Below are 20,394 nucleotides of genomic sequence, written 5' to 3' on the forward strand. Positions count from 1 at the left end.
AAAGAAATTTTTCAGAAACAAATTCTGCAAAAAAAGGGTTGCTCAGCTGGCTTTCTAAATGCCAGATGACACTCTACTGACTCTTGAAGTTGGTATTATTGATCCACAGCAACAGGCTGAACAGGGTATGGATTTAGCTCCCAGCATTTAGTAGAACATCCAGAGCAACACCATTCAAAATTTCAAAGGATCTCTTTCCTAAAAAGAAGAAAATCTCCTGATAGAATTGGTCTTCACTATCCTGGGAAGAAGTTCTTAAAGAATAAAGAAGCAAAGACTCAAAGAATGACCTGCATTCAGAGACCTGAAATAACTTTGCTAACCATGATTATTACCCTCATCTTAATAGCCTTGAAAAGGAAATAGATGATGTACACTAAGTAACTCTAAGTTTTAACAGCAGTGCAAGACCCAAGAATGCAGCTCCTGTTTACAGCCACTGAACTTTGAAAAAAGAACAATAATTTCACTCTATTAAGAAATATGACACAAGAAATCACACATTCCTCATCTGTGTTACAAGCTCTGAAAAAAAAACCAATTCTGTTGAGGCCCTTGAAAAAAAGGCAGAGACTGCTCCATCTCCTGAAGAGCTACTGAGCTATCTGAAAGTGAGAAAATCTGAAAGACCATGAGAACCATAGCACAGCCTCAGAAACCTGCAGTAGAGGCACTGACATTCCAACATGGTAGTGGAGAACAGAGAGCAGACAACCAGATCTCAGAAATTATGGGAAAGTTTCCCAGGGAAATATGTTGCCACAAAGTAAGTTCCTGAGATAAATGAATGTAGGTGTGGATGCAAACACCTGCCTCTAAAAACACAGAGGGCTCGGGATAGTTACTGATTTGTTTCCTGTATTCCCTAGTGGCTTTGAGCATTCTCTGTTAAGAAGAAAAACACATTAACAACTAACTATATGGGTTTTATTGAAATAGAACCTAAAGAACCCCTAAAAACCAACCCTTTCTTATGGAACACTCAGCATAAGAGCAACTGCACAAAGCCATCTGAAAGGTGTACCTGGATCCATGATCCCATCACTGCAGAGTAAAGTATTTTTTTTCAGGTTCTCAACTTTCAGATATGGTAAATTCTAAAAAATATCCTGAGGAACTGGCACATGCACACCTGTGGAGCAGCCAGCCAAACCAGTCAGAAGTTTTCTGCTAGAAATGTTACTGCCATATAACAGGGACTTAACTATTTTTTAAAATGCTGCATAGGAGTGTCTTTTCTAAAGAACTACCTCGCTTCCAGCAAGACCAATAACCTGAGCTTTAGAAAACATGCAATATCTCAGTAGATCACAAAATTTCTGTAATTCATAACGGGGAGTTTAGCTACAGGTTCACTGAGAGGCTTTAAGGGCCTCAGTACTGCAATCTACTCATAGCCAAAAAAGCTTGTAGATTCCTATTCCTTTGGTTCATAGGCAGAGACTACAACCTTGAAACAACTGAATCAGAACTGCCAATGACAAGAGCAGAGAAAAACTCATCAACTGATCTTAAAATACCCTGCTGTATCTCTAGACAAAATACCAAAAGTGTCATTCCACAAAAAAAAGCCAGGCAGCGTATCAAGAAAATGCCAGTTGGACATACAACTGAATTACAATTATTGACATTAAAGACAGTATGTTCCAAAGAAAAGTATAACAAATTGAAATACTGTCAGTTAAATCATGCTTCCATTAAAAGCAATAGCCAAACTGTTACCAACTTTAATGACTGTAACTTTTACTCCCTTCTGACAAGGAATATGCCATTTTTAGTAAACAGAAAGAGGCAGTAAAGCCAGTAGTGACATACCACTGTCAAAAAAAGACACTGATTCATATACAGAAGAAAAAATATGCACAAATACAGACCGGTCAGAATGGAATGACAGCAGACCTGAGGAGAAGGACTTGAGAGTGCTGCTGGATGAGAAGGTCAAAATGACCCAGCCACATGCACTTGCAGCCCAGAAAGCCAATTGCATCCTGGGCTGGATGAAAACAGGCATGGCCAAAAGGTCGAGGCAAATGATTTTCTCCCTCTACTCCATTTCAGTGAGACCTCACCTGGAGTACTGCATCCAGCTCTGGGGCCCCCAAGGAGGGCAGAAACCCTGTTGAAGGAAGTTCAGAGAAGGGCCACAAAGAAGGTCAGAGGGGTGGAGCACCTCCCCTGTGAAGAGGCTTAGACATCTGGGGTCATTCAGCCTCAAGAAGAGAAGGCTCCAGGGATCACAGGATCACAGAATCGCTTGGGCTGGAAGGGACCTTAAAGGTCATCTGGTTCCAATCCCTTTGTCACAGGCAGGGACACCTTTCACTAGACCAGATTGTTCAGAGCTCCATTCAACTTTGTCTCATTATGTGATACCACATTACAGGTGCATCTATAACCACATACACATACTGAAGATCTTTCTAGGGCCTTTCAGTACCTAAAAGGGACCTACAGGAAAGCAAAAAAGGGACTTTTCACACGGGCACATAGTGATATGACAAAGGGCAATGGCTTTGAACTGAAAGAGAAGAGATTTAGATTAGATATAAGTAAGAAAACCTTTACTTTGAGGGTGGTGAAACACTGGCATAGGTTTACCAGAGAAACTGAGCCCCACACCCTTGGAAGTGTTCAAATAAAGGTTGGACGGAGCTTTGAGAAACCTAGTTTTATGGAAGGTGCCCCAGCCATAGCAGGAATTTGCAGCTAGATGATTTAAGGTCCCTTCCAACTTAAATCACTCTATGATTGTATGAGCATGACAGTTTATTCCAAGTATAGCAAAATAACCCTCTTTGGTTCACAGGCTGTGAAATACTATCAATTGCTGTATACAAATTCAGTATTTTATTTGAGTTGATGACTGAAGATTATGGGCTCAAATAGGTGCTAACTAAGCATTTTCCCTTTTTAAATTAAAAAAGTAATTTGATCCTACGTAGGGTCAAGGTTTCAGGTTTCTTAAAGTCCTAGTAAGAGTGCTACACACTGTGAGAGAGAGACCTGAGAAACACTTCTGGTAGCCTTGAAAACCTTACAATAGGGATGTCAAGATTCTTCACAAATCTGGATCAGTTTCCTTAGTAAATTCACCAGGAGTGAAACCTAGAAACTTATTTCACATCTAATTTTCTCCATAATTTTCCATTTGAAAAGTAGCTTGGCCTGTAAACATAAACTTTTTTACCACCACCTCCAAACTTAGCCTTTTCTCATGGCTGATGCAACACCTGCAGGCAATACAAAAGACTCCAGTCAAAACAGAGAAAACACGCCGGTAACGTCAGACTGGGCAGCCCTTGGATTTTTTGCCTATTATTCCACCACCTTATCAGTCCGGAAACAACTGGTTAAAACACAGAATTCATTTGCTCAGGAAAAACTGCTGAACACTGCCCTGAGAGCTGTTTTACACCATTCTCCCCGCAGCACGCCTGCCAAACAGGAACCAGGGAAGCAGCTTAGCACTGCACTGTCCCTGATCCTCCCTGCTTCACTGAAGAGCAAAATTAGCTTTTCATTCCTGCCACTTCCCCTTGCTACATACGAACAAAGAAAGGGGGTCTGCTCACCAACATAAATGCTTACTGCTGAAAATGTGCGACTCAAGATAACTCGTTTGTTCCAAAGAACAATAGAAATAAACAGGTTTTGTTGCCACACAACCTCACTCTGTAAATTCCTGCCTTTGTTGCTGCAAAATTACAACACTTTCAGTCAAAAAGTGGATTGTACCAAATATAAACACCATCCTTCACACGATTTAAAAATAACACTTTGTAAAAACAAGAAAGAGAAAGGAGTACCAAGCAAGCTGCTTAAACTCAGGCTGCAATCCTGCCCCCCTGCCTCCCCAGTGAGCAGGCAGTGCTGCATCACACACTGCGCTCTCCTCTCTGCCTGCTCTGCTTTACAGCACAGAGCACCTTGCTCTGACTGTACTGGCACTGGGAACCATTCTATCCAGAAAACTGGCTTGTACCCTGTGGGTTCAATTCTTCCCCCCTTTCTCATTCATTTTAGGACTACCTGCCTTATCACAACAGCAGCAACTGCTTTCTCATCAAAGCCATGTGGAGGGAGGTTCTTGACCTGGTCCTTTCCCAGGCCCCACAGAGGTCCATCACAGCTTATTGATGTGGGCTACCTGAATTGTGTTCAGGCCTCCCTGGCTGGGAATTTGCTCCATGCCACTTCCCTCCCCACCTCCCACTCCTACATGTCTACCATGTGGCCCTCACACCTGCACTCAAGCACATGAAACAACATTTTGGTGGCTGCTGCCAATCTGAGACCACAAAGAAACAAGCAAGCCAGCATGAAAACTGAACTCCTGACATTAAGGCTTGTTAAATCTTATAATTCTCTTTCTGTTTTTAAACCAGTTGCTGTCTTGTATTTCTCTACAGAAGGCCCAAATGCTTTTCTGGTTTAGGAACAAGGGACAGGAGCAAACAACAGAGCCTCGTGTCTGTGACAAAAAATGCATGCCTCCATACTTGTGACCATTTTTAGATTGCTGGAGGTTTTTAAATTTAGGTATGTGGTTTGCCCTGGTGCATCTTTCTCAAAATAGTTATTCCCAAAGCACGTAAGTCAATGAAGAAGAGCTATTTAAGATGCCTGACACAGGTTGTTTTTCCAAATGCAATATGCATTTCAAAGTTTCTTTGGAGTTCAAAGCACAGCTCAGGAACTGTATGTGTGCAGCTGAATGCAACACACACAACACATGAGAATGTGAGCCTGACTTTTACTGCACAAGAAGCTTAATGCTCTGTCCTAGATGAGGATTTAAATACCCTACATGAGCCAAACTCCAAGCCAAACATGTACAAAGCAGGTTATGAAACAAATTTATGCTTAAGTCCAGATTTTAAAAGTTAGGTTTGATCTGCTGTTTCTTATTCCCTAAACTCCCAATTTACAGGGGAATGTGTCAGAATGGTGAAGGGTAAATCTCATCTCTGTGAAGTGATACCAATGTAACTCCTTTGTGTCCTTACTAAAAAGGATCAGGAATTACTGCCAGGCTCTTACCCCATTTTTTCACTTCAGCTTCACAGGATTTTACATTTAAAGATGGTGCAGTGGCACAGACAGTTATGTTACTATACTGGAAGCTATTTTTAATCCTTTCAATTCCATTTCTGGATTTTAAATCTGTAGTGTTTGTTGTTTTATTTAATCAAGATTTGTTTCAGTTCACTGCTGCCATGACTGACTTCCAGCAAAGTACAAAGCAAATAATTCAAAATATAAAAACTGATAGGGAGATGGTGTGTGACTTGCAGTGGTGCTGTGCTAAATTACTTGCTTGAAGGGTTAGAAGCAAGGAACACAATCCCCTCACCAGACTCAACTCAGTAGTAGCTTTTGCATATTGTGATATTCCAAAATATCAACACTTCTAAAATATAAAATTTATTTTAAATACTACTAATTGGTCTGAGAATTATTAACTAATCTAGGAAAAACAACCCTGAAACTACCATTCTACTCCTGCTAAAAAATCCAAATGAGAAAATACAGGAAAACATTAAAGAAAATAAAAGCACATGCCAAAAAACCCTGCCACCCTCTCCTCAACTAAAAGAGAAGCCTTTTCATGACTTGTATCTCAAAGCATCAATTTTAGAGCCTCTCAACCTACTGAGACTGCTCCCCAAGAATCTAAAAACAATCTTGCCACTTACCAGCAAAATCTATGTAAAGATGTAAAGTTCAATTCTCTTTTTTCCATGTACATTCTAATTCTACTCAAGTTAGGAGGAGGGTGAAGGTCTTAGGAATCATGTAAGCTTTGTTTTGTTTGCAGGCTGTCTCCCAAGGCACGATAAACTCCTCGATGCTCTTGCTTAAGATGTGCCAAGTAGACAATAGCTCAGTAAAGCAAACAATTTCTCCTGGGCACAGTGTTAAAAAGAGGAAGGCAATGCTTCCTCAGGGGAGCACTCCTAAAGCGATTTTATAAAACAGAAATAAGACTGGTACCTGCAGAAATACACCAGCTACTTTGAAACAAATAGCTCAGAGGCCAGCAGGCACAGCAGAAAAGAACAAGCTGTGCTGATTATCTTGGACTCAGAAGGTGTTTGGCAGCTTGAACCCATGTTACTGCAAGCACACTGTTATCACTAACTGGACAGCAGTGCAGACATATGCTAAAATCAATGGCAAATGTTAGGCAGTAGTACTTAGAAGATCGCTAATTACAGAATTAAATATATCCTTAATTGTCGGAATGCTTGACAATTTAAATAACCAGCAAGTAATCAACAATTAATGTTGTTACAGGCAGGTTACAATGGTGATATGTGATATATATGCAGTACAGCTTACCTATGGTGTGCAACACCCACAACTAACTACCTGGCAAAAAGAAACGGGTGCATTAAAAGGAATTCATTATTTAGTTCAAAGACTTTTTCTAATGAGTCGATTCTAAATAGAAATCCAACCCAAAAAATATTTAGAAGCTGGGACAGCTGGTGGTCCAATAATAAACTACTGTTAATTATTAAATCTTTCGAGCACTTTCCTGGTATGCGTTTGCAATACATGGTTTAAACTAATAAATCTTCAGAAGTTGGATAAAAATTCACTCCATGCTACATAATCTGATTTGTAGTCAGCTACCATTTAGTGGGAGCCATTTTGCCTACATTTTTCAACAGCAAAACAGACACAACACACTGTGTTTGAAAAAATATTGAATTGTATAAATATTATAACTCTGAAATGTTATCATATATAATTTGTTTTCACATTTCTGTAGTACATGTTGGTTTCATTTCCATCTAGACATCTTGCAGGTGTTTTGCTAAGGGAATGGAATTAGAAAACATTCACAGATGTGGATGGCTACACAGATCATGTGATTTACAACACAACAAAGACAATCAGACAATTACATTGCTTTGTCCCTTAATGTCATGTGTTCTCTTGGAGATTACTCATTGGGAAGCTACCAACATTCATATAAGAAAAGTTAAAAAGGGCTCCATCATTCCTTAAAAATCTTCTTAGGAGATTTCTCTGAATTATGTTCAGCAAGGTCAGACAAACTCAGAAAATCAATGGGAGGAAGTCTTGTACATTCTGGAGGTTTTGTGTGGAACACATGCATTTGTGCCAAAGGAGGTTGCAGTTTTGGACTCAAATATATAGTAGCTCAGGAAACAGACTTGGTACTATGTTATATACCTACCAGATGAGTCCTGTGCCTTCCCCACTATTCCTGCAGCCACCTGAGCTGCCACCCAACTTGGAGCCACGCTCTCACAACATTCACGTACACCCTCTCTCCTCTTCCTGCCCCCTTCTCCCAGCTGCTTAAAGCTAACTACCTGTCTTCCCCCACAACAAACTCTATAAAGAAGAAAATGCATGAAAACTGATGAAAGGAGTTCAGAAACAATGAAAAATAGCAAATGTCAGCACTCAAGTGAGGAAATTGCATCACAGATCTCTGAGAGAATGGAGGCAACCAAAAACAAAGACAATTAACTGTAAGCTCTTAAAATGGTGACAGCACTTCCTCGAGAATAAATGAGCTTATTTACAATGAAACCAGAGAAGCTACAGTATTTAACACTGATTCCCTGCACTGCCATGGATATTAACATAGCATAAGATCTTTTGGCACGTCAGCTAAATTGCAGTACCTAACTAGGTATTATTTCAGAATTTATGCAGCAAATGCAAAGAAAATTACCTACTATACTCCACAGTGAAAGAAAGATTATGCAAAAATGTCAACATTTCCAACAGCAAGGAGAGCACGTGGAATCCATTACAGACAAGCTTAGGCATCTATTATACATCAGCTGAACTGCAGTACCTCATCCAAGCACGTAAGGGTTCACCTACAAATAAGGGTGAACAGTCCAGCAGGCAGGTCTTGAGGAAACAGAAGATGGGAAAGGTTATCCTTCTGTTTCTATGGCCAAATACCATATGTATCATATTGTCAGAAATCTGACAGATTATTGTTAAAAAGATTAGTAATAACACTTGAAACTGACAGAAGCTTTGTCTATTTTTAAGAATACATTAATTTACCCTAAAATTAATAGTCAGACTCAAGGCTTCTATTAAAATTCCCCTGTCCACATCAGCCTTTTGATTCAGAACTCGAGTGAGACTTTGAAGCACAACACACTTCTTTACTGACTGCTGATTCCCGAGCAGTCCTGCTGCACAAAAACCAGACTCCTTTCAGAAGGCAGAAAGCTCCTCTAATTCACTATATAAATGGGAATATTTCAGACTTGGGCAGTACTCAGTATTGAATACTCCTGAACACCATGTTAAAATAATCTTCCAGTAAATTCCACATTATTAACCATTGAGTTATATCCAGTGTCAGCCACAAAATGGTCTGTGGGATGCTCTATCCTCTTCTCCCACCATCCACTGAGGCTAACAACACAGACTGGTTCTCAATATTTCAGTGAAGACAGAAAGGCTCTTCGGCAGCACAGGAAGGCATTCTCAACACTGGCATCAAATTGGTAACATCAGATCTTGATGTAAGATCAGAGAATCATGGGAGTCCTGAGCTGGAAAAGACACTTGAAGATTATGGATACCAACTCCCTGCTCCTCACAGGACTACCTGAAACTAAACCAAATGACAGAAAGCATCATCTAAACCCTCCTTGAACCCTGACAGGAAACAAAATACACACCGCCCTTCCACCCTGAGAGATGCGTATGACTAAACAAAGCTCAGACTTTGCGGTCAAGACACAGCCTTATGCTGACAGGTAGCACACAGCTCCTCCCACACAGCTGAAGTGAGCCTCAGCTCTGCCAATATGCCCATCCTTCTCAAAAAGGCACGAGAGAATCACCTCACCAAGACTGCACATAAATATAAAAGATCCACATCATGAAGTTTGCTGAGATGTCCATAAGCTTTCCCTGAATACTCTCCAGCAGTCCTGACAATGCAGTTGCAGCAATTCCTAGGAATCTTGGGTAGTACACTGGATGCAAATGCAGACCTAACCTAGGAGCACACTATCAGAGGCAAGAAGCAATGTGCAAGTGTGCTCTTTTGGGTCTGTAAGTATTGCATCCACTGCCAGGCATCCCACATTCCAAAAGTAAAATGTTCCTGGCCCTCCAAACTTATCTTTTGGAGTAGGACAGTCTATTTCATTGTGGATGAAACAATCAGAAAAAAGACTCCAGAAAGTTCTTAAGCATTTTTTACTTAAATGAAAAAGGGTTCAGAAAGGACAGATTCAGTTCACTTGGGACATCCTTACAATACAGATGCTGCAGCCACAGAAAGGATCCCACTGCAGCCTCCCAGAATACCTGCAGTGGACACTGCCAAACTCTTCATTAGAACATGATGGGACAACAAATACCTGGTTACCTGAGACAGCAAATGCAGGAACTGCAACAAGACTCTGCCACGTGTGACACTAGTACCTTGGGCACTGCTGTAGGAATCAGGGAGTCCCACTCTGGAACAGCATGGTGGAAGAGCACGATTGTACCTCCCAGGGATGCCTACAGTCAAGGAACTTGTCATCTTTAGGATGGCTTTTCTTCAGAAAGCTTCAAACCACAAGTATGGTGACAATATTCAGTACAGGCAAACAAATAAAATTCAAACTTTCCAAACTTCAAGTGAAGATGCAGGAGGCTCAGTAACACCTCTATGCTACTGGTCTGCTCTTATTTTAAACTAAGTTACTTGTTTGTGGAGACATAGACTGCATTTTCACAGGAAGGAGGAGGAAAAACATTGAACTACCATAGAGCAGTAAGTAACTGTATAATCTAAACCTTCCTACAGAAAAGCAGCATCCTAAGGGACTGTCAAGTGAAATTCCCCTGAATCTTTAGGATGCACTCAAAATCCCATTCCTGTGACAGCTACTATTATATTTACGTTACTACTGGACAAATGGATATTGCATTCAGCGCTAAGACCTGAACTGAGGATTCAAAGGATTCTGCTGGTTCTAAAGCAACAAGTATTGCTGACATAAATCAAACTTGAAGACTGGACTGTAATAAAATCTATTGGAGTTCAATTCCAGCATCCCTACGGAACTGAAAGAATGAGTGAAGTTATTACAGAGAAACAGCTGATTGACTGAAATCAGTGGCAAAATTTCTGGATTTATTCACTCTAATTAGTTCATCCAGATTTAGAGCATGTGTGCATTTCACACACTTCTATAAATATAAATAAACATATAAACACAGCCATATGCATGTAAAAACAAATATTTAGCATCATGTACAAAAATGTGATTAAGACAATGATCAACTAGAAACATGGAAATTTATTTTGGTTCAAAGTTAAAATGAGGATTAAGAACCAGATGACTATTAGGAGAGACAAAATTTCATAAAAAGTAAGACATACCTGATAAAAATTGGGCCAGAAAGTACTAATTGCCAGCTCAGCTCTGCTCCAAGTGCCAGTGATAGACGTGTTCCAGACTGGGTTACCAATAGGACCATCATTAACCTTCACATATACATTCAGAGTGCCAGGGCTAGCTCCACTCTTGCTTGAAACGTAATAGTGAAAATCAATACAATGTGTATCGTTTTCTTTCAGATGGGGCATCAGGAGGTGAGCTTTCTGTCCTGAAAATCTTCCAGATGTATTCACCAACATGAAAGAACCTGCAAAAACAAAGTGATCGATTCAATTTCTTCCTCATTTTTTCTCTTCTTAATATGCTAATATCTGTAACTAAAGCATAATTTAATAATAATAATAATTCAACCATTTTTCTTTGCTTCTACTAACATAAGAGTAATATGCATTTGATCTCAAATCTCTTTTGCAGAATCTCAAAAATCTTTTGTAAAGCTGGCTAATATCTTTATTCTACAGGTGGGGAAGGAAAGAGACAAAAAGCCCCAAATGCTGAAAGAGACAAAAAGCCCCCAAGTGCAATGTTTTATGCACTGCAATAAACCTACAGATGGTGGTACAGAATCAGCTGGAGGTCTCAGCTATCTGAGTGCTTGTACACGCAGAGTCCCTGCTGGCTTTGCCTGGCAAGGTTGTGGTAGTGGGGGAGCTGCAGGAGTGGCTTCTTGTGAGAAGCTTCCCCACATGTCCCACGGAGCCAGTGCCAGTCAGCTCCAAGCCAGCCCGCCCCACTGCCGAGCCCATCAGGGACGGTGGCAGAGCCTTTGGGGTAATGTACCTAGAAAGGCGGGGAAAAAAAGAAAACTTCAAAATTGTAGCTGAAGAGAGGACTGAGAATACATGAGACATAGCCCTGCAGACACCAAGGTCAGTGCAGAAGGAGGAGGAGAAGGTGCTCCAGGCGCTGGAGCCGAGATTCCCCAGCAGGCCAGGTGCTGAGTGAGTCAGGCTGGCCCCTGCAGCAGCCTGGGGAGGGCCCCACACCAGCTCAACCAGATGGTCAAGGGAGGCTGTGACTTTGTGGGAAGCCCGCACTGGAGTCGGTTTAGTGGCAGAACTCATGACCTGGTGTGGGACCCATGCTGGAGCAATCTGTGCCTGCAGGACTGCATCCTGTGGGAAGAGACCCCAGAGCAGGAGAAGACTGTGAGGAGTCCTACTCTTGATGAGGAAGGAGTGGCAGAGACAACATGTGATGAACTGACCCATTTCCTGTCTCTCTGCACTGCTGGAAGGGAGGAGAGAGAGAAAATTCCAGAGTGAAGTTGAGACCAGGATGAAGGAGAGCACACTTGGTGTCCAGTCAGGGTCAATACACCACAAGAGTTGCAATGAAATTTAAGAGAATTTCATGTGTTCAGATGGTTCAGATGTGTTCAGATGATCACATACTCTGCAGTATGTGATGCAGAGAGTGTCTAAAATGTTCTCAATCCCTTAACCTTCCTCTAGGTAAGCACAAGTTACCTACTGGACTAAGTGTGACAATTGTCTCCTGTCTTCAAAAGGTGAAAAACAAATGAACAAATGTAAATTCAAGTAAACCAGTAAGCTTTACATGTAAAAAAAAAATATATAAAGCTGGGGTTGAATTTTATATTATGATCACAACTTAAAACAGCAAATAACAAAAAATGTAAAATTATTCAAATAAAGTCACATTCAACCAACTCTCACACGAGCAGCCAGTCAATTTATACTCTATTTTTTAGTGCCTATTCATGTGTTCCATTGAAGTGTACCTTCAAAATATTCATGCTGCAGGACTAAGGAATTTGAAAGACCATACAGATGTTAGAAAAATGCAACATGACTTCTGAGGCATTCATATTTCTGGGTTGAAAAAATGAAAAGGAAAGAATTCTATTAACAGATAACCTATGACATCATAGAAGGAAATAAAATTCAGTATCTACTCTGCAAAGAAAACACTTCAATAAAATGCATGAGAATTTAAACCCTGCATTTTTCATAAGTCCAGAAATGGATATGTTATAGATCCCTGCTACAAATGCATAGCTAAGTGTACTTAGAAAAATGTAAGTACACACACACTTGCCACATAGTTATTAGAAACCAAGTTTTAATTTTTTTTCTTTTTCTTACTTTGATGGGTGATGATACCTTCTAATGAGATGCAAGTCATTTCTTGAAATGGAATGTTGGAGAACCTTTGTCCAGAGTGTATCTCTATGTTAAATAGGTTTAACTTTTCAGTAATAGTAGTTTTGCTATTGAATTTAAATTATTTATCAAGTATAAATTTCCTTTCTAGACAAGTTCATAAAATTGACAAAAATTGAACTTTCTTTTAATACAAAGGACTATAAATATTTTACTTGCTAAAAGGTGTTACTCTGTATTTAACTCACGGTCTGTTACTATAATATATTGGGAAAACCTTTATTCATTAGTAACATAAACAGAAGTCACTGCATATGCTTTTTTCTCTTAAAACAGGCAGGAAAGAAGCTAATATTCCTTCCATCAACTAGTACGTGCTCTGCCATTCAATTAATTTATTTACATTTAAAATATAAACTGCTTAAATAGGTATAATTTGCTAAGTTATAAGAGCAATACTTAAAGCATTTATGAATTCACTAAAAATTAACTGGCAGGATTTTTTACATGGAAACTTATCAATCCAACAAACAAACAACATAAGCCCCACAGCATACTTTCTGACAGTGGATCAGCTCTCCAGAATAGCTTCTCATATATACTGGGGCACATAAACACATATTAAAAATAACTGAAAGGATACACTGGCGTATACAAGGAAACAGTTATCTGCCAGAATTGAAGGATTCCACAAGAAATCATGTAAAATTACAATCAACTGAGTACTCCTTCCTAAGAAGAAATAGCAAGTGCATGTCTTACTATAAATACACTCATTTTATCACACTTATTTAGTTTCTCTAAGTGTACTTCCATGTTTAAACACATGGATGATAATTTCCTCAGCCCTTTACATAGGGCTATGTAAAGGCACTACATGCAATGTAGTAAAACCTAATGGCGCTCATCATTCATTAAATTCAGGATTCTGAAGTCCAAAACCCTGCTGAATCACATGTATTTCATCATTATAGCTAAGGCATTTAAATCCACAAAGCAGTGGTTATCCTGAAGTCACTGCTGCTGTTTACAATTCCTCATTGAAAATTGGTTCAGCAGTAAAATTCAGCAGGTATTTGGTTTATGTAAATATTCATTCTAAAAAGATGCAATACATGAAAAAAAATACCGATTTGCTCCAGAGTAAACAGGCAATTAAATATACTGGTCATTTCATTAGCATAAATCAACATTTTCTGTGAAATACTGGACACAAAAAGATGGTCAAAAGATAGAGTGGAAGAACTAAAAAAAAAAAACCAAAAAGTTTAAAAAATAAAATCTGACAACTGGAAAAGCAACATATTGTCCTACAAAAAATTATAGGAATGGCATAAGAGATTTTCCAGTCACTTCTGCAAGTTTTCATCATAACATCTCACCTTGTTAAGAGATCCTTTTTATACTGGGAATGTCAAACACAACAAAATTGAATGCAGTACCATTTTTCATGCATAAAGAAAATGGGACTAGTGAGGAAAGAAAGTTACTTTGTTGATTTTTCACCAGTCTTATACATGGTTGAGGACAAATTATCTTCCTAATAATAAGAGTATTTTATTTAGAGTAATTTATTTAGACATTGCTATTGGTTGATTTTGACTCTCCAATATTTGAAAAATGTGCTAAATGATAGAGAGCAAAAAGCCTGATTTTAAAAACAGATAATCTATGTATCACTTTATTAACAAAACACCCGTGAGGTGCAGACAGGTCTCATAAATGCTGTGACTGGGCAGTTCATAGAATCAATGAAAGGCTTGGAAGATACATACAAAAGGTCACTTTTTTAGCAGAACAGCATTCCCTAAATGCCAGCAAACCCTACAGCCATCACTCACAAGAGATTGCAGCTCTCTGACTGCCCAAGACTAAGTGTGGAACTGTTCAAGACACTGGAACTGCAGTGCATGAGCAGATGAATTGTGAGGCTCAAGCATAATGAGTACCACTTTCAGACAAGGGAAACTCAAAAGTGTTCTTTTGTTTACTGTATTCCATAAACAAAAATGTATACAGTCCACCTTGGAAGTATTGCAGAAAGCAAAGGACCTGAATTTAGGAACAGTCCACCTTACACTTTAACTCCCAAAGCTTGCAAACAAAATAGGTTCTCTCTTGCATACTTTTTCTTACTATTTACTAATATTATGGAAAAAGGAAAACACATTTTCTGGTAACATTTGAAAATTACAGGGCGGCTGTAACTCTGAACGCATGACTAGCACCACCTAAAGAAGCTGGAACTTTAATTCAAATGCACCACCTCCAGACATCACCCAGTAGGTACGTGCACACAAACATCAGAGACGCTGGCACCCCTGAACTGACACAATGAGGTGCCCCAAAACACAGCAGCTGAGAGACTTCCCTTCAGAGCCTCAGCTAACACCCATCAGTTCTGCTCATTAACTTACAAACCATTACTGTCGCCAAGTGAATTTTAAGTCTTCTTTTGAGCAATATTTACTCAAATTTAACAGGGTAATTTCAATCATTAGTTATTATCCATCCTAAAAACATCATTAATCTCAACTTTCAAGCTGTTTATCTTCCAAATTTGCAACTGTTCAAACTCTTGGAAAAAATCCATTAAAAATCCACCATAAGTCCTGTGTATTTTTTAAAAAGATCAATTCACTTCTACCCATAATGCCCGCTTTGTTTTAGCCAAGCAATTAGTAAGACTAATAAGCCTTATAATTCTTTCACTAAATTCAATTCTTAAAACTCTTCCTCATCTCAGATGCACAGACACATCTCCCATAACTCTGTTAGAAATTGCTTTGATCAAGTTTGGACATAAAATTATGTATTTCTGATCCTGTATTTTTTGCAGCCCCTTTTCCAATAGCCAGTATATAAAAAACAAACCCTGCTTTCTGAATGCTGTTTGTTTAATCAATCCTTTTCAATATTTATTGATTTTGACTACTCATCCAGTAATCTGTTTATCTGTTTTCTTCTCAAGTACTCTGCATTTTCAAACGCCGCACTGACATTCTGAAGGCTACTTCTTACATAACTAATATTATCTCTTTGCAAAAAAGCATGCAATGTATAGTAGGGACATATAAAGTTCACAAGCTATTAGTGAAAACAACTGTGTATGCATAAATTCTGATAGAGTTGTCTCAAGTTTCAAATTCAATTTCTGAAGCAATCATTGCATTTTAAGAAAAACAGAAATCAAAGTAAGATAAGACTTGAGGACAGGCAGACCCAAGGAGAGTTTTAAAGCACAAAGCAGCATCTCCCCAGGTCTGGAACAGGAAAATTCTTTTTCAGCATTCTAAAGCAGGGAGTAGGTATATATTTGAAACACTTACCTAAAATTAATTGAAAGTAATGAAAATTAGAGGACAATCTGGATCTTCCCAGAGTCCTAGCATCATGAAATCATTTAGGTTGGAAAAAGAGTAGACTACTCTTGAAATGGAACAAAGTTAATGCTTGGTTTGTATAAAACCTTCTGAAGGGCAGGGAAAAGGGATCACGTTTGAACTGCAATTCCACTCATGAACACAACTGGAAAGTTTTCTGTTTGGTTAGTTTATTTGTTTATAACAGGAAACCTGACTTGCCTGAATAAAAGGAAATGCATCTACAAGGTAATTTTCCCTCTGTTTGATAAAGAAAGTCAAGTGTGGCATGGACTATGAAATCTCCAAGGAATTGTGCTACTCTCTTGTCCCTGGAGAGCCACCTTGGATGCAGCCCAGGCCTGAGGCAATGGAGCAGAACCACCACAGGGGGAAGGTTTCCTTCCCAGCCCCAGTCACTCAGAAAACCCACATCAGCCCAAGTGTGCAACTACCTGGGAGAGTTTTTCACTTTTAAAGGAACTGTGCTCCTTCTGGGTTTCAAAGAGGTAAGTCAGGGCAATGTTCTTTTTTCATTTCTGTCATCCCACATTTGGTCTATCCTCATGTGTTCTGCAGCTTCACTGGTACCTTTCTATAGCCAGTGGGAATTATGCTACAAACTGCGAAGACTGAGAACTGATTTCTAAAACATGAAAAAAAGCTTCGCCAACAAGGTATGCAAAGTTTTCTTCAAATTCTCTCAAGAGTCTTCATGATGCAGTCAGCTGGATTTCTTTAAAGGTGACCTAATGTATTTCACCAGCTATAACATTTTTCAACTTTTATGCTACGACTGGATTTCAAACATGCTAGAGCTTTGAGACAGATCTGTCTGCACCTTTTCTTTAAAGTGAACACACCAAAAAATACCAAAAGGGCTTGAAAGAAATTATGTTTTATTAGAACATGAACTTGAAAAACTGTCTTCTTTCTGAAAACCCAGATTCTTTTGAGAGAGAAGTAAAATATAGCCATTTGAAAAATACATTTTCTGCCCAACTACATCTTTGCAACAAGGGCCCTTTTCCTCCAGACCTGCTTGGCACACAAGCCATCTTCAATAGCCCTTATGGATTCAACAAACTCTACTTGTTCTCCTCTGGGCTAACAGAAAAATCTTCTCATCACGTCTGGACAAGTTTTGTGTTTCCTCCCCATTACTCTAAGAAAACTTCCCCAGTGCAAGGTCTCCAGTTAGCACATCTATTACTGCCTATCCTATTGTTCCCTGGAAAAGCTTCTCCCATGGCCACATGTTCTCAAAGAAGAAATATTTTTCTCCCCTTCTGGGAACTTAACCAAAAAGCATGCCATTACCAACTCTGGACTTTACCACAGCATACAAAAAATTATTTTAAAGGACACCTTGAACCACTCATTGTCACTCACAGAATGACAGTACGTGCATGAAGAATTTTTTGCCATGGCCCTTCTGTTTTAAAGGAAATGAGACGAAGCTTTGAACGTCACAAACAGAACAGAACTTGTTCAGCACAAAAGCTCTGTCCCTGCCTCAGAGGCTACATTCACAGATGTTTCCTTGCCTTGTTTGTTCCTAACAGGGCACAGCTCCACTGCTTGATTGTTTAGCCTGTGTACCTGCATTGAGACTGGAAGAGGTCTGCTAGGCACATCTGCTAGATCTACCCTGAACAAAAGTAAGGGAAGTCAAAATACAGGATGCAGTACATAAAGGATTAAAGGGTAAGGACAGAAATAGTAACAATCCACATTGTAACAGACAAATGGGCCTTGCTTTAGAAAAAAAAAGCGAACCTTTAGGCATACAGTTGAAGGAGACTGCAACTATTGCTGAAACCACAGAAGCTGAAGAGCTAAAACTTCTATAACGTGCTTAAAATAGTAAGTTAATTCATTAGAGCAGCATAAGAGAATACATCACATGTATTAAAAGCTGAATACCAAAGCAGGTGTTAATGAAGAAGGCCTAGTAAACAAGGATGAGGTTCTTCTAGCTGGATTTTTTGCATCACTGTTAAACTAGGCGCTGTTTAACTTCCTTAGCAAGAATATAAGACCAGATGTAAACCTGTTTCTGGAAAAAAATGAAATTATACAAACACCAGCAAAAAAAAAAACAAAAAAAAAAAAAAAAACAAAAAAACCCACAAAACAAACAAACAAAAAACAAACAACAAAAAAAAACAAAACAAAACAAAAACACAAAGGCTCAGAATAGCCAAATCTAGGCTACTCTCAGGAACCAGGGTGCATTTTCATCTCCCTGCCTGACAGACACAGGGCTGCTACAGTTCCATGGCCCCAGATCCAGCTGTTGGCGCTCCCAACACAGGCAGGCAGACATACAGCAAGAGAGGAGAGGGAGACGGCCGGACAGACCAAATACAGACAGAAAAACAGTGCCTTTAGCAGCATCCCTGTGAACACACTGAGCACTCACACAAAGCACTGACAGCCCTGCCCTATTCCTCCTCTCCAGCCCAGGGGAATCTCACTCTGCTAGAGGAACCCATACCCTGCTCCTCCCCAGGCTCTGGCCCCCACACCCAAAGGCCCCTGACTTCCATGGGTCCACAGCAGCTCCCAGCACCCAAGTCTCACCTCCCACTCACTGGTTAGCTTGGTTTGAAGTTTATGAGCACTCACACACACACTGAAGACCTGAGTGCATCCACAGACAAGAGGGTAGAAACTGGGTTTAGTAAGAACACAGGACAGATTGCAGTAATCAAGCACCAGGCAGTCTCAGCAGCATACTGAGCTGTCAGATAGGTACACAAGATGAGACTCACTTATCCTTTTATCCTTCTATTTCTCTCATGCTTGCTCCTTCCCAATCTAACCTGACTCCTGCCTTGGGTCCCCACATTAACAGCTGCACATGCAGTGAGAGCAGCACGCAAAATGGCAAGCTGTGTTTTCCAAAGAGCCACCTACCCTATCAACTTGCATTTCATTATAACTTGGCATTCAAAGCATGGGCCAGTTGTCACAGAAGATAAGTATCTGTAAAACTAACCAGCACATGCTAACAATTACTGCTGCCGCCCAGAAAGTCTCCTTTCTTTTCTAAGCACATTCTCTTTGCTGCACCACCAATAACATTAGTCATTATTTTTGTAAACCATTCAACCATGCAATTCAGCATTTAAGAAACAATACTCAGGAGATAAGCAGGAATCAGCTTTAACATGTTTCAGGGGAGCTCCTGGGGTAAACCAGTTATTTTTCAGATAAAAGCTTTGAAGAATTAAACATAGAAAGGCTGGGGGAGAGGGGATCATAGCTTGATCCATGTAACTCTTATCTGAAAAGGACCATCTTCAAGAACAGGGTTAAGTGCTACTGGTACTCTTTTCCCTGCCCAGCGACAGGCTGAAAGGTTTGTTAAACACAGAGGTTAATGTAAAAAGCTTCTGAAGGCCTGAAGACAATGAGCTTTACAACTTTTACAGAGATACAGTTTTCTGTCAGCTTTAGGTTGCTAGGTTAATGTTTGGCCAACTATCACACTTATGGTATACTCTTCCAATTCTGTACCATCGAAGCTTTCAAATGAGAAGTAACTTATTGCTAACTGTCATTGTATTTTCCTCACAAAGTGTTTTCTGGAAACCTGATTACTAATTTCTTAACTACTGATAAAAGCAAATTGTCACCATAATACTATCAGGTGTGTAAACTGCTAGTAAGTTGTTGCAACGATTAGTATTTGCAGTAATATACTACATAGAAATCTAGACCTGCATCTTCTGAATTTCTCTCAAATTTCTGACAGTTTTTCACAGATCTGTAAGACAGAAAACATACTACCGTATTGCCTATGGCACTAAATCCCACTGTAACAGGGAGCCTTCTGCAATCCTGCTGGACAGATCAGTAATTTCAGAAGCATATTAGCCTCAAGGGCTTTTCTGTTTCTGAAGTAATTTACTCCTGGTTTCATGACTGTGAATATAGATAACTCACAAGAAATATTCCTTATCTATTCAAAAGAGTAGGTTAGCATTGCATTGTCATCTACAGTAGATCTGTGGAGTTTTGTTTTTATTCTACCCTCCTCTTTTGAATCAAAGCATCCATCTTTTCTCATCTGTTCAATACACTCATCTCCCTTAGCATGGGCCATGTGTTGCCTCAGTTCTTTTATTTCCACATAAAAAACCTTGCTCAGAAATTAGAAGCTCGCCAGTATAATTACAATCAGACTAGCTTCCCTAAAACATACTTTTATGCTCTGTTTTTCTAAATTGAATCACTCATTGAGACTCCAAACTACAAGCAGTGGGTTTTCTTCCCCAGTTAAACTACAAATTACTTCAGATTAGTATTCACGGCATTTTTCTTCCACAGAAACACTTCAGAGACCTTAGACAAGACTTGCTCAGTAAAATTTTAAGCACATCAGGGCCTGTGTTTCACTGATGAGCAACAGGACGGCTCAGGACCTTTACTTTGAGCTCATGTCCCAGAGGAAATCATTGTTATACCAGCACACAGGCACCA

General features: G+C 39.5%; 1 protein-coding gene across 9 annotated transcripts in view; it reads right to left on the reverse strand.

Annotated features, from left to right (window-relative positions):
- Positions 1 to 20,394, reverse strand: part of PTPRM (protein tyrosine phosphatase receptor type M) — a 441,289-nt gene that overhangs the window by 295,919 nt on the left and 124,976 nt on the right. For all 9 annotated transcript variants that reach the window (XM_063166391.1, XM_063166383.1, XM_063166378.1 and 6 more), the window contains exon 3: positions 10,397 to 10,662. In XM_063166391.1, coding sequence (XP_063022461.1) covers positions 10,397 to 10,662 — 266 coding nt within the window. The remainder of the gene's footprint in view (positions 1 to 10,396; positions 10,663 to 20,394) is intronic.

Source organism: Melospiza melodia, chromosome 1 (genome assembly GCF_035770615.1).
Source record: "Melospiza melodia melodia isolate bMelMel2 chromosome 1, bMelMel2.pri, whole genome shotgun sequence".
In the NCBI taxonomy this organism is placed as follows: Eukaryota; Metazoa; Chordata; class Aves; order Passeriformes; family Passerellidae; genus Melospiza; species Melospiza melodia.